The sequence below is a fragment of the Narcine bancroftii genome, chromosome 6 (genome assembly GCF_036971445.1).
Source record: "Narcine bancroftii isolate sNarBan1 chromosome 6, sNarBan1.hap1, whole genome shotgun sequence".
NCBI classification, from domain to species: Eukaryota; Metazoa; Chordata; class Chondrichthyes; order Torpediniformes; family Narcinidae; genus Narcine; species Narcine bancroftii.
In genome coordinates, this window is record NC_091474.1 from 167,808,814 (window position 1) to 167,820,791 (window position 11,978).

At 40.1% G+C, this 11,978-nt stretch overlaps 1 protein-coding gene across 2 annotated transcripts; it reads right to left on the reverse strand.

Annotated features, from left to right (window-relative positions):
* Positions 1-4,930: 4,930 nt before the first annotated feature.
* fam167ab (family with sequence similarity 167 member Ab) lies at positions 4,931-9,489 on the reverse strand. Of its 2 annotated transcripts, XM_069888274.1 has the most exons (3): positions 9,253-9,489; positions 9,104-9,156; positions 4,931-5,194 (listed from the first exon to the last, which is right to left on the reverse strand). In XM_069888274.1, exons 1-3 carry the CDS (start codon positions 9,470-9,472, stop codon positions 4,931-4,933), a joined length of 537 nt encoding a protein of 178 aa, XP_069744375.1. In that variant the 5' UTR covers positions 9,473-9,489. The 2 variants fall into 2 exon arrangements, with proteins under 2 accessions (XP_069744375.1, XP_069744373.1); XM_069888272.1 differs by having other exon boundaries at positions 9,104-9,489.
* Between the last annotated feature and the right edge of the window lie 2,489 nt (positions 9,490-11,978).

The following is an 11,978-nucleotide window of genomic DNA, read 5'->3' on the forward strand; positions in this document are numbered from 1 at the left end:
TTTAATTGCTTAGGTTTATTTGGAGGCAGTCATCTGTGTCCGAGACCCATGGATAATGGGATGGATGGAAGATGAGTACCTGGGGAAAAGAAGGAAGGGGAGGAAATTAATGGAGAGGCATTGGGGTAATGAATAAAACTGTTAAATTCATAAGTTTCAACATAAATGGGATAAACAAATTGATAAAGAGCATCTTGGCATACCTATATAAAAAAGATGCAGGTAGATATAGCATTTCTATAGGAGACCCATCTCACATATCAAGAACATGAAAAGTTTAAAAAGAGGGAGGGTGGCCCAGATGGTGATGTCCTCCTTCAATTCCAGAGCCTGGGGAGTGGCTATCCTCGTAGGAAAAAGTATTCCAGTGGTGGTTTGGGGTGTGGTTGCTGACCCAGCTAGAAGATTTGTGATGATCCACTATCAGATATATTCTGAACCATGGATACTTATGAATATATATGCCCCAAATATTGATGATGAGCAATTCATACAAGATATATTTTTGAAAGAAACAGAGGGGTGAGAAAATGTTTTGATTGGAGGGGATTTTAACATCTGTCTGGATCCAATCATGGATAAGTCAGTGAGGAAAGTAAGAAGGACCAGGGGAGTCAAAACTACCCTGTCCTTTATGAAAGAGCTAAATTTGATAGACGTTTGGAGAAGGCAGAATCTCAAAGAGAGGGATTACTCCTTTTACTCAAGACAACACACCAAAATTGATTTATTTTTAGCATCAGCCTAATTAGAGGGTAGGATAGTGGAGACAGAGTACATGGCTCAGTTATTGTCTGACCATTCACCCTTGACTCTATCCATCATAGTGGCATATAATGGCACCTTAAATCATTGCTGTTAGGAAAACTGGAATTTATTTTTAGCTTCATTAGAGCTCAGATAGATTTGTCCTGTGAGACAAACTGTCCCTCTACTACTAATAGTTTCCTATTATGGAACACATTAAAGGCTTATTTATGGGGCCAGATAATTGGATATACCAAGGGTATCAAAAAGGAGTACATCAAAGACAAAAACAACTTGGAACAGGAGATAACCTGATTAGAAAAGGATTATCAAAGATTGGGTTCTGAGGAAAAATGCAGAAATTTGATAAATAAAAAAACTCAAATACAATGCAAAGCAAATGTATAGGGTAGAAAAGATGATTTTAAGATCTAGGCAACAGTATTACGAGCTGGGGAAAGGGCACATAAAGTCTTGTCTTGACAGGTGAGGGCAGAAGAGGTCTCAAGAACAATTAATCTGATTCAAACGGGGAGGTAAGATTTCACATAAGTAAATTAAACTTTTAGAAAGTTTTATAAAGGACTATATAAATCAGTTTTTCACAAGGCTCATTGATTTCAATGGTATTTATGTTTTTTGGATTTTATTTAAATTATATAACTTTGTTCTCAGTTGCATTGGGCATGGGGGGAAAAAGACTGAATGTTATGCATAAGTGTTGAAAGAAAGTGTATTGTTGTTTGAATCGATACAAGTCTGAAAATCAAAATTAAATATTTTAAAAAAAGAACAGGGCTATCTCTTTTTGGGTAAATATTAAAGGTATAAACCAATACTTTCACTGTCAGGGGTACCTTACAATAGCTTTGTAGTTACATTGATAGACAAAGTGGTGAAACTATTTAAGTGCGCTAAAGATTCATCAAGTTGGATGGGTGCTATTTTTAATCAGCAGATGTGAATGGAGGGGGAAGTATTTGTAACAAAAATGTGACAGGATTGATTATTTAGTATGAGTTTCACTCCTTTCATATGGTGGAGTGACTCCCTGCCACCTGGCATCTCATCTTGAAGGTGTGGTCAATTAGAGGGCCTTCTGTGGGGAGTTCCAAGTGTGAATCCATTTCTCATGACTTCACAGGATAGCATTTGCATATACCTGGGATCAAAGCAACTCAGATTCTACTTGTTTTCCTTTGAAGTAACTATAATGCGTGGGCTTTGTTGAATATCAGATTTCGTTTTTGTATTATTGCTTTGAAGACCCATATTGTTGCTGATGAGATTAGGGGACTTGAACTAAGGATACACTGTAGCATATGAAATTGGGGAGTAGATTAAGGATGGAGATGAGAAGGAATTGCTTTTCCCAGACAGTAGTGAATCTGTGAAAGTCTCTGACCAAGGAAGCAGTAGAGACTATCTGATTAAATGTATATTTTTTGCATAGTAGGAAATTAAGGGTTATGGACCAAAGGAGGGTTGGTAGAGCTATGTCCGTGCCCAGATCAGCCACATTAAATGGAAGAGCAACCTTAACAGGCCTGATGGTTGACTCCTGCTCCTTTTTCTTATATTTTTAAGAGATGTGTAAAGGTGATTGTCGCATTCTTGTACTCCCTGTGACAGTTGCTATGTGTAGCCAGAGACAACAGAGAATAAGTAAATCCCTTCTACACATTGGTTAAACATGGCTTTAAATTACATTCCAGTAGTCACACAACTGCATCAAGGTATTTCTCTTTGCTCTCTGTAACCCCTATCACAAGGACGAGGGAACCAGGCACATGGAAACAACACCAACTGCATTCCCCTCCAATTCATGCACCATCCTGTCTTGGAAATGGACCAGACTTCCTATATAATTGATTGGTTTAAATCCTGGAAACCCCTTCACAATTTCTCAGGTGGACTACAGTGCATCAAGAAGGCAACTCCCCATTTCCTTCTCCAGAGCAATTAAGGGTTTTGCAGTGATGTCCACATCAAAAAAAAGATGAATAAATTTTTAAAAATGGTAAAATAGAAAACTGCTGTCTTCCCAAGGTTGCAGTATTTGAGATCAGGAGCTCGGTTGTGTGAGGTTGTGATGGCTGTGATACTAAATGGAGCAGAGACCTGCTACCAAAGCATTGCAAGTCATACTGCTGTTTCCTGACAGGCTTTCAAAATCATCTAGTTTGTCAGCGATCTGTCAAGTCATTTAACCTTGTTTATCATGCACATTACTCACGCGTTCCTCAAAACTCCAGTGCACTCTTGACTATTTCAAACTGAACTTGAAAATGTACAAGTTGATGGTTTGAGATTGAGGCACAATTAGGGAGGACTGGCAGGGAGTGGGTGTTCACCACCACTCATTGTACTTCATGCCAGTTGTCTTCTATTTACAAGGAAAGAGTGGGAGGGAGTAAGAAAAATGGAGAAGAATGACTTGGCATTTGGGACCAGGGAGAATGGCATGTTCTTTAAGAGGCATCTGTAGCCGGTCAAAGTAGGGAAAAGGGCAAGTGTCAGCAAAGGTTCAGAAGAGATGAAGCAGCTATGGATGAAGACCAGCATCTAGAGGAGCTATTTTTGTGATGGGTGGGATTTTGATCTTGAAGTTCTTGGTCAATTTCATGATTGGCATGATCTAACATGGAAATATTGGAAACACAGTTTATGCTGTGTTAATTCAATCTCAATCAGATACCAGTCGAAAAGTAAAGCACCATATAATCTAGTTTCCAGCTGTATTCCTCCTATCATTGAGAGAAAGATCTGAAAAGCTTTTCATGAATTTTAAGGCAAGTTGGTATAATAGGGCCATCTCAATATAGTGATGCATCTGGAATTACCCTACTGGCTGCATACTTACTAAACAAAAAGTGGCATAGACAGGATAACGGAAATATCTGTGAGGAGGTCAAGATTGCAATAGGGATAAATAATAGTCATTAAGTGAATCCAGTTAGAGAGTGACAGTGTAAACAAAGGAATGTAAAATGTTATGAATTTGGGGTTAGGAGGTACCCGTGGAGAGTGGAAGAGCTGATTCAATGCCGGGGCTGGGCGGCTTAAAACAGAAATGGCCTGTTTTGTTACAGACAAAGTGAGTTACTTGAAAGTAAATAAATTAATAGTGAGCCTGGAAGGCTACAAAATGCCAAGGTGGAAGCTAAGGTTTGGTGAAGTTGGCCTTGTTGGAACGATTCAGCAGGCTATGGATAGAATGGGAGTGGGTAGTGAATGGAAACTTGGGGCAAGTCCTGTGGACTGAGCACAGGTGCTTCACAAAGCTATCACCTGATCAGCACTGGTTTCTTGATGTTGATATTCACTTTGCCCTATCCCTCCCCCTCCCCCCCCCCCCCATTGCTCCCTACCTTCTCTGCAACTTAAAGCAAACTTGTTCTTTATTAAGTGTCTTTGATCTGAAACAGCAATTCTCTCTCTCTTTCCACAGTCACTCCTTGAGTTGCACTGTGATTCTGGAATTCTCTGTTTTTGTAACTGGATTGACAATCTCCAGTCAGTTGGATGGTTTTTCCTACTATAGTGGTGCAATAGTGTTGATGAGAGATGATCTTTCCTGATGATTGAAATTGGTGAAAATGACTGGGGAGAGTTTGCAGCTGCTGGTTTCCGATGTCCACTGAGATCAAGAGGGATCCCTCTGGCATCTCATTGAAATCAGTTGTAATTACCAAGTGGTTTTAGTCCCACCATTGCATGCACATTGAAATTTCTTCAGCTTTGATGACCAAAAGAGTCTTGTATTGATCAAGGGAGCCTGATTGAAGTCATGTGATCTTCTGCAGCATTCCTGGATAAAAAGAGCAGAATGATCTTTCCAAGTTTCATGTTTCTGATGTACACCTTGATCACGAATAGGCAATTGTGTCGTGGAACCTGCTGACGTTCACCCGCTGGGTCATCCTTGTTATTCGTGGAGAAATAACACGTTGAGAATTGTTCCTTCAGGATAAGATGGGAGGAAAAGAGGAAAGTGATGAAAGGTGAAAAGGAGAAAGCAAAATTGCAAAGAAAAATAAAGGAATAAACTATTTAAGCCTTGTTTCTAATCTTATTATTCCTTGTTTTTTTTAATTCTATGACTCAACTATTCTGCTGCAGTTCTGAAATGCTGGTTGTTTCACAACAGAATCTGTTGCAGGTTAAACAACACATGGTGCTTTTAGCACAAAGAAAAGCGTCTAGAATTGATGTTCATTTTGGTCACGCCAATGAGTTTGAGAGGTGCTGACAGAGCGAAGGCATTGGTCACTGGGAAATCGCAGAGCAAATCTGACATTTCATCTCGCTCCTCCAGCTCATAGGTGGCATCATTAAGCATCCGCTGGTGCAAGTGGCAGGTTTGCTCGATCTTCAGCTTGTTTATGTCGTTGCGAAGCCGCATCAGTTGCCTTGCCAGCTGCTGGTCTTGCAGACGCATTTCTGTCTGTTTTTACGTTTGAAAGAAAACTGCATTAGTATAGTAACAAAATCCATGCAGTGACCAAAATAATTGGAAAACATGTCCAGAAATAATTCAATTTTTTTTCACTTTCAAAGACTGTGTATGTATTCCCTCGTCAAAACAAAGATCAGATGGAATTGATGTCCAAGGCCATAGGTCATATCAATGTAAGAATGTGAAAACTTGCTGCCTGAACCAAGGACAGCATTCACTTCAAGTTGAATATGTATGCTTCTCAGCAAAGATCTTCTTAAAAGCACTGAACTCTTGTTCCATGCCTCTCGGTCAACCAAATTTTACTAATCAACAACAGCTTGTGTCTTTTTATGTTAATGTATGGATCTAAACTAAATTGCAACTGATTATATAGTTTACCAACTGTTACTAGAAATGCAATCAAATAACTATTTTGCAAAAGTTTTGAATTAACAATATCATTAAATGGAATCAATTACATTAGAGTATACTAAACCTGTAACAATAAGAATGTCAAGATGTAAAAATGGATGAACTCAATTATAATGCCCCTCAGTTATTGATTGATATCTGATTGCAAAATACTAATCAAATGTTAATGGTCAATGCCTTACTATGGATCGCTGACATTTTATCAGTCTGAGTATTGAGTATATACTGTCTATGCTCATGTAATTGTTGAATTTTTGGACCACCTTTTCAGGCCCAAAAAAGGGGGTGTCTATTTTTACACAGATCATACTTTTGATCTCCTTGGAGGTACCTGCATTGTTCAAGACGTCAGGAGCTTGAAAAAATGGGACTGAGTGGTAAGTCTGCGGTTAGGACATTGGGAGCTCGGATGGGCAGGTGGCCAGGGTGGGGATGAGGGCGGCCAGGGCTTCGGGTGCTCCAGTGGGCAGGTAGCTGAGGAGAGGGTCCACAGTTGGACCGTTGGAAGCTCGTATGGGCAGGCGGTCAGGGCAAAAATAGGGGGGGGTCTACTTTTACACGGGTCATAAAAAAAAACAAATAGTTTGGTCCAAAAATTGGGGGTGGGGGGGGGGTGGGAAGTCCACGTGAGTATTGATACCTTGTTCCCTCTGGATAATATTTTCTTTCTTCTCCCTTGTATATTCACTTGTCATAATGTTCTACTCTCACTCTTGTCCTCTGCCACCATCCTACAACGTGTTATAGCTCTCCAATATTGTGTGTTGGTTCATTTTTTACTTCTCACCCTTCCCAAGCATTACAATATAACTCTTCACACACTTTTCTTCAGCACCAAAGATGTGCAGATAAACCAAGGTGGGAAAAAAAATGAACTAAAAACTGTAAATTTAAAACAAAATTCAGCTCTCAACTACAATAACAAGGAAAAAGCTTACAGGAGCAAATGAAAGAACAGCAGTCAGTAAGAATTGGAAACAATGTCTCCTCCTCACTCTCATTCAACACAGGTGCACCTCAAAGATGCGTGCTTAGCCCACTGCTCTACTCTCTCTACACCCATGACTACATGGCTAAGCATAATTCAAATGCCATCTACAAAATTTGCCAATGACACCACTGTCGTCAGCAGAATCACAGACAGCAAAGAGGAAGCGTACAGGAGTGATCATCTGGTGTCACAATAACAATCTTTAACTCAATGTGCTCAAAACTAAGGAACTGATTGTTGATTTCACAAAGGGGAAATCAAGAGAACACAAACTAGTCTTCAAAAAGGGATCAGCAGTGGAAAGGGTTAAGAACATCCAATTCCTGGGTGTCAACATCTCTGAAGCTCTATCCTGGGGCTTCCGTGAAGAAGGCTCACCAATAGCTATACTGTTTGAGGAGATTTGGTATATCACCAAAAGCTCTTGCAAATTTCTACAGGAGAGCACTCTGACTGGTTGCATCAGTTTCTGGTATGGAGGTGCCAATGCCCAAGACAGGAGCAAACTAAAGAGAGTTGTGAACTCAACCAGCGCCATCATGGACACCAGCCTTCATTCCATTAAGGACATCTACAAGAGGCGGCATCTCAGGAAAGCAGCCTCTATCGTCAAGGACGTTCACCACCCAGTCCATAACTTCTTTACACTGCTACCATCAGGGAGGAGGCACAGGAGCCTAAAGACAAACACCCAACAGAACAGAAACAGCATCTTCCCCGCTGCCATCAGAAAGCTGAATGGACAATAAATCACAGACACTACCTCACTTTCTCTTCCTTTACACTAATTTATTTAAAATATAACTTATTAGCAATTTTGCACCTCTAATGCTGTTGCAAAACAATAAATTTTGTGACATGTTCATGACAATAAATTCTGATTCTGAAAGATCACAGCTCCATGTCATGGAGAAAGATTCCTCTTTCCACCAAACTATTTGTCCCCTTTGTCCAAACCTGCAGCTCTTCTGCCTTTTAATAAGATCATGGTGTTCTCAACTCTGGCACTAAACTAGTTATCTTACCTGATCTCTGTAACCTTCCATTTTCCTATTGGCCAGAATTCTATCCACATCATTTTGATTTAAACTATTGCCATTGCTAGTAGCAGTTAGTGCCTTCTGTTTTCATCCCTTCTCCTGATCTTGAGGTGATTGAGTGTGTCTGGTTACATTTTGTCAAGAAGATCATCCTTTTCACATCGCTCTGGGATAAGCTCCTGTTTGTCACAATGAGCTTTATTCTAAAGAAGGGATTGAATCTTGAAACAGCTTAAGACAAGCCTGCTTTACAATTGATCTAATAGTAAACAATCAATTGTGACAGATTGTTATATTTTATATTGTCTATAGATATGTTTTAAAGGAGATAATTTGTGGCAGGTTTTTTAGTGTAGGTCCCAGACAAACACTTCAAAACAGATCTCATTTAAAATGCAAGAGCTCTTATCAAGCCAGACAGTTCAAGCTCCAGGTGCCTTTGCAAAAACTTTGAAGAAGCCTCTAAGGACATGTTGTGGAGTAATGGATTTGGTTTGGAAAGCAACAGATGAACGAACTCAGAAGATTGCGTCCAGTGCCACAATCTGAGTGCAGTTTGCTGTTCTAAGGTTGTGGTTTTGCAAGCAGAGAGAGGCTTTTCTCAGTGTGTGAGAGAGGAAGAGAATTCAGTTCTACAGTTCAACAGCAGGAGCCAGGACTGGAACATGACAAGCTGGAAAGCTTGTGGGGAAAAAACCCATTTTGAAGATGGGTTGTGAGTTTTTAGTTCAGCCTGGTCAAAGCCCTTGTGGTCCATACAAGAGGAGATGGCTGGCTGTATAATGTTTCATTTGAAATAAGGGAAACCAAAAAGGAACTCTGTGGTGACCTGAAAGAAAGAAAGAAGCTATCATCTGATGGGGCAAGATTCTTTGGCAAGACACTGACATGGCTGATTGGAAGGAATCAGTTTGTGTCCAATGAGCAACAAATCTCTCTCTGAAAACAGACAAGAACCTTCCTGAGCGGTAAACAATTTACCTTTCAAGCACCAAAGCCTGGTGAAATTTGTATATGTTGAATTCTGTGCACAGTATAAGAATTGCCTGATACTGGTGAACTTGAAGGAGTGAGAAATGAGATTGGACTGTGAATTAAAGAACTTTTCTGAACTTATACACACATTAACATACACATGCACTTAGAATTAGAAGGGGGTTAAGTTAACAGTAAAAAGTAAAAGTTTAATCTTGTTTTCACATTTAAAGAAAATTGAAAGCAATTTTTGTTTAAGTAACCATTGGTCTTGGTGAATTTCTATTGCTGCTGGGTTTTGGGGTCCTCTGGGCCTATAACACAATTTAGGTAAAAATGTAAAATTACCAAGGTTTGAATGTTCCCACTTAAACAGAAAAGTAAACAAAGCTATTTGTCAAAGTCTCATCTGTTTTTCAGAAATGAGTAACCTTAATGAGAACCAGAAAGGAGAAAGGATAATGTGTTTAAATTTACCAGTTCCTTCTTGAGCCAGGTCAATGTCTTGTCGATATCTTCAAAGCCATTAAATTTCCCTGAAGTCAAGCTGGTATCCTTGTCAGAACTCTCACTGAGGTGCTTTTGTGTTCCCTTGAAGTTACTGGCATCCTTGCTGGGTTTCTTTGCATCTGCAGGCCCTTGATCATCCAATGGCTTTGTACTTTCCAAGTCTTTCCCTTCCAGTTTGGCTTTCCACTCCAGATAGGAAGGCCTCCTGGTTTCAAGCCTCAATTTCTGGGTGAGTGCTTTTAGACTCCTCAGATGGTCATCACTCTGACTCTCTGGGCTTTCTGGTCCATCTTCAAACATATTTACCTCAAGCTTTGGCACAGACCAACTGGCCATTGTGCTTTATTGACACAGTGGTTGATATCTGTAACAGAGAATATATCCTTTCTTTTTTAAAGCTGTATCATTTTGAAAAGTTTCAGAAGATGGGACTATTATTGCAAACAAGATTTCAGTATAATTTCCATGTTCTATGTTCTAATTTTCCTTGAATTACAAAGAACTGTAAAATGCAGAGTTAATAATGTCCAATTAATAGCAGTACAAAATTTGATATTTTATAATCAACATAAAGATCTAAAATGATCTTACAAAATAATCTTTTTATAGTCCTAACTTTACATATTTGAAGATATATTTTGATATGAATTCAAATAGTCCTGATGGTCACCAGTGTTGAAATCACACAAAGATATTAAACCTTTCGAATGTAACCTTTTTATGTCTGCTTTTTTAATGCCCACTGGGCTGCAGGTTTGATAAGTTAACATCCTGTTCCAGGGTTGAAAATCCACAATAGACAGAATTCATGTATCATTGGAGCAGTCCCAACACTAATTAACATTCTGTTGTTTGACTCGGCAAACTGCTTTACCACCTGTGGTTGTTTGTGTGATTTCAATAGCATCTTTGGGCTCTAAACTTGTTAGCCCACAAATATCTTGCCAGGAAGCTGTAATGCCATTACATCAGAAGAGAAGACACTGGGGCATTGATGGATGCAGGGAATTGAGCACAATCCCACGAGACACAGTGACTTTGGTAAAAGATCAGCAGGAGCTCGGGTGAATGCCAATTTGGAGTGTCCACTGGTCAATTGAGAGAGTCACCAAGGAAACTACTGGTGACAAATGCAGAAATATTTTAAAGAGAATGCTCGGACTGAACCCAGAATAAAGTTTTTTCAATAATATTAAGACAAGGAAAGAATAAATTGAGAATACTAACTCTGGGATTTATTGGGGTGTTTTGAAACTTAATTGAAGGATCAATGAAAACATTGTTTTTCATTGCTGTTATTTTGCCATTTATCTGTTATGTGGCAAGAAAGCCCTCAAAGAAAGTTAAATCAAATTTAATGCCCAGTAAATAAAGCTGCCCGATAAAGTTAATTTTCTGGTTGTTGGGCACATGCTGTGCAGTGATTAGTGATAAGTATTCCTCGCATAATTTTGTGAAATTCACAGCCTGGTAATTAAGGCAAGGAGGCAAAAAGGCAGAAGTTTTAACTGAATAATAATAGCTTGCTGCTGAATACACTCAATAGCATGACGTGTAAATGACTTGCAGGCAATTGTTTACTGTCTCCTTATCTACTGCACCACTTTTCAGTAGATTGGGAATTTTCAGAAAGTTGGGAATTGAGCCTCAAATGGGATCCTCCTTTTTCCCCAGGGTAATCGAAGTACTCGAGCTGGCAGAGTCCGCAAGTATCGAATCCACGCTGCTGAAGACCCAACTGCGCTGGGTGGGTCACGTCTCCAGAATGAAGGACCATCGCCTTCCCAAGATCGTGTTCTATGGCGAGCTCTCCACTGGCCACCGAGACAGAGGTGCACCAAAGAAGAGGTACAAGGACTGCTTAAAGAAATCTCTTGGTGCCTGCCACATTGACCACCGCCAGTGAGCTGATCTCGCCTCCAACCGTGCATCTTGGCGTCTCAGTTCGGCGGGCAGCAACCTCCTTTGAAGAAGACTGAAGAGCCCACCTCACTGACAAAAGACAAAGGAGGAAAAACCCAACACCCAACCCCAACCCACCAATTTTCCCTTGCAACCGCTGCAACAGTGCCTGCCTGTCCCGCATCGCCAATGAGCCTGCAGCAGACGAGGACATACCCCTCCAAAAATCTTCGTCCGCGAAGCCAAGCCAAAGAAGAAAAAGAAGAATCTAACCATAGAACAATCACAGCACAGGAACAGACCATCTTGGCCCTTCTAGTCAGTACCAAACCAAGTATTCTCCTGCACCTTGCCCATAACCCCCCCCCCCCATTCCCCTCCCATCCATATACCTATCCAATTTTTCCTTAAATGACAAAATGGACCCTGCCACCACTACTTCTCCCGGAAGCTCAATCCACACAGCCACCACTCTGAGTGAAGAGGTTCCCCCCGTGTTACTTCTAAACTTTTGCCCTTAACTCTTAACCTCTTGTTTCAATCTCTCCTATCCTTGAGGGAAAAGCCTATCCACATCAACAATCTATCCCCCTCATAATCTTCAATAACTCTATCAAATCCCCTCTCAACCTTCTACATGCCAAGGAATAAAGACCTAATCTGCTCAATCTTTTTGTAATCTAGATTCTGAAACCAAGGTGACATTTTTGTAAATCTCTGCACTCTCTCCACTCTTTCAAACCTGTTCAGCTGCTATCTGCTTTTGTTACTTCAATATTAACTTCCCATTGATGATAGAACCCACATTATTGGAAAAATACTCAGCATTGCTGATCAAGGTCATTGGAGATTCATTCAGATATGTTTAGGTAGACTGACGTATCATCTATGTTATTAAAAAAAAAGGAATTGTAGATGTTATCTGGGCTGAGACATGCAG

Bases quoted from the DNA above. Each gene is read 5' to 3' on its own strand.
- fam167ab (XM_069888272.1), bottom strand. From the start codon at position 9,472: ATGGCCAGTTGGTCTGTGCCAAAGCTTGAGGTAAATATGTTTGAAGAT. The intron at 5,195-9,103 runs GTAAATTTAAAC...ACGTAAAAACAG, and splicing joins CCTGGCTCAAGAAGGAACTG to ACAGAAATGCGTCTGCAAGA.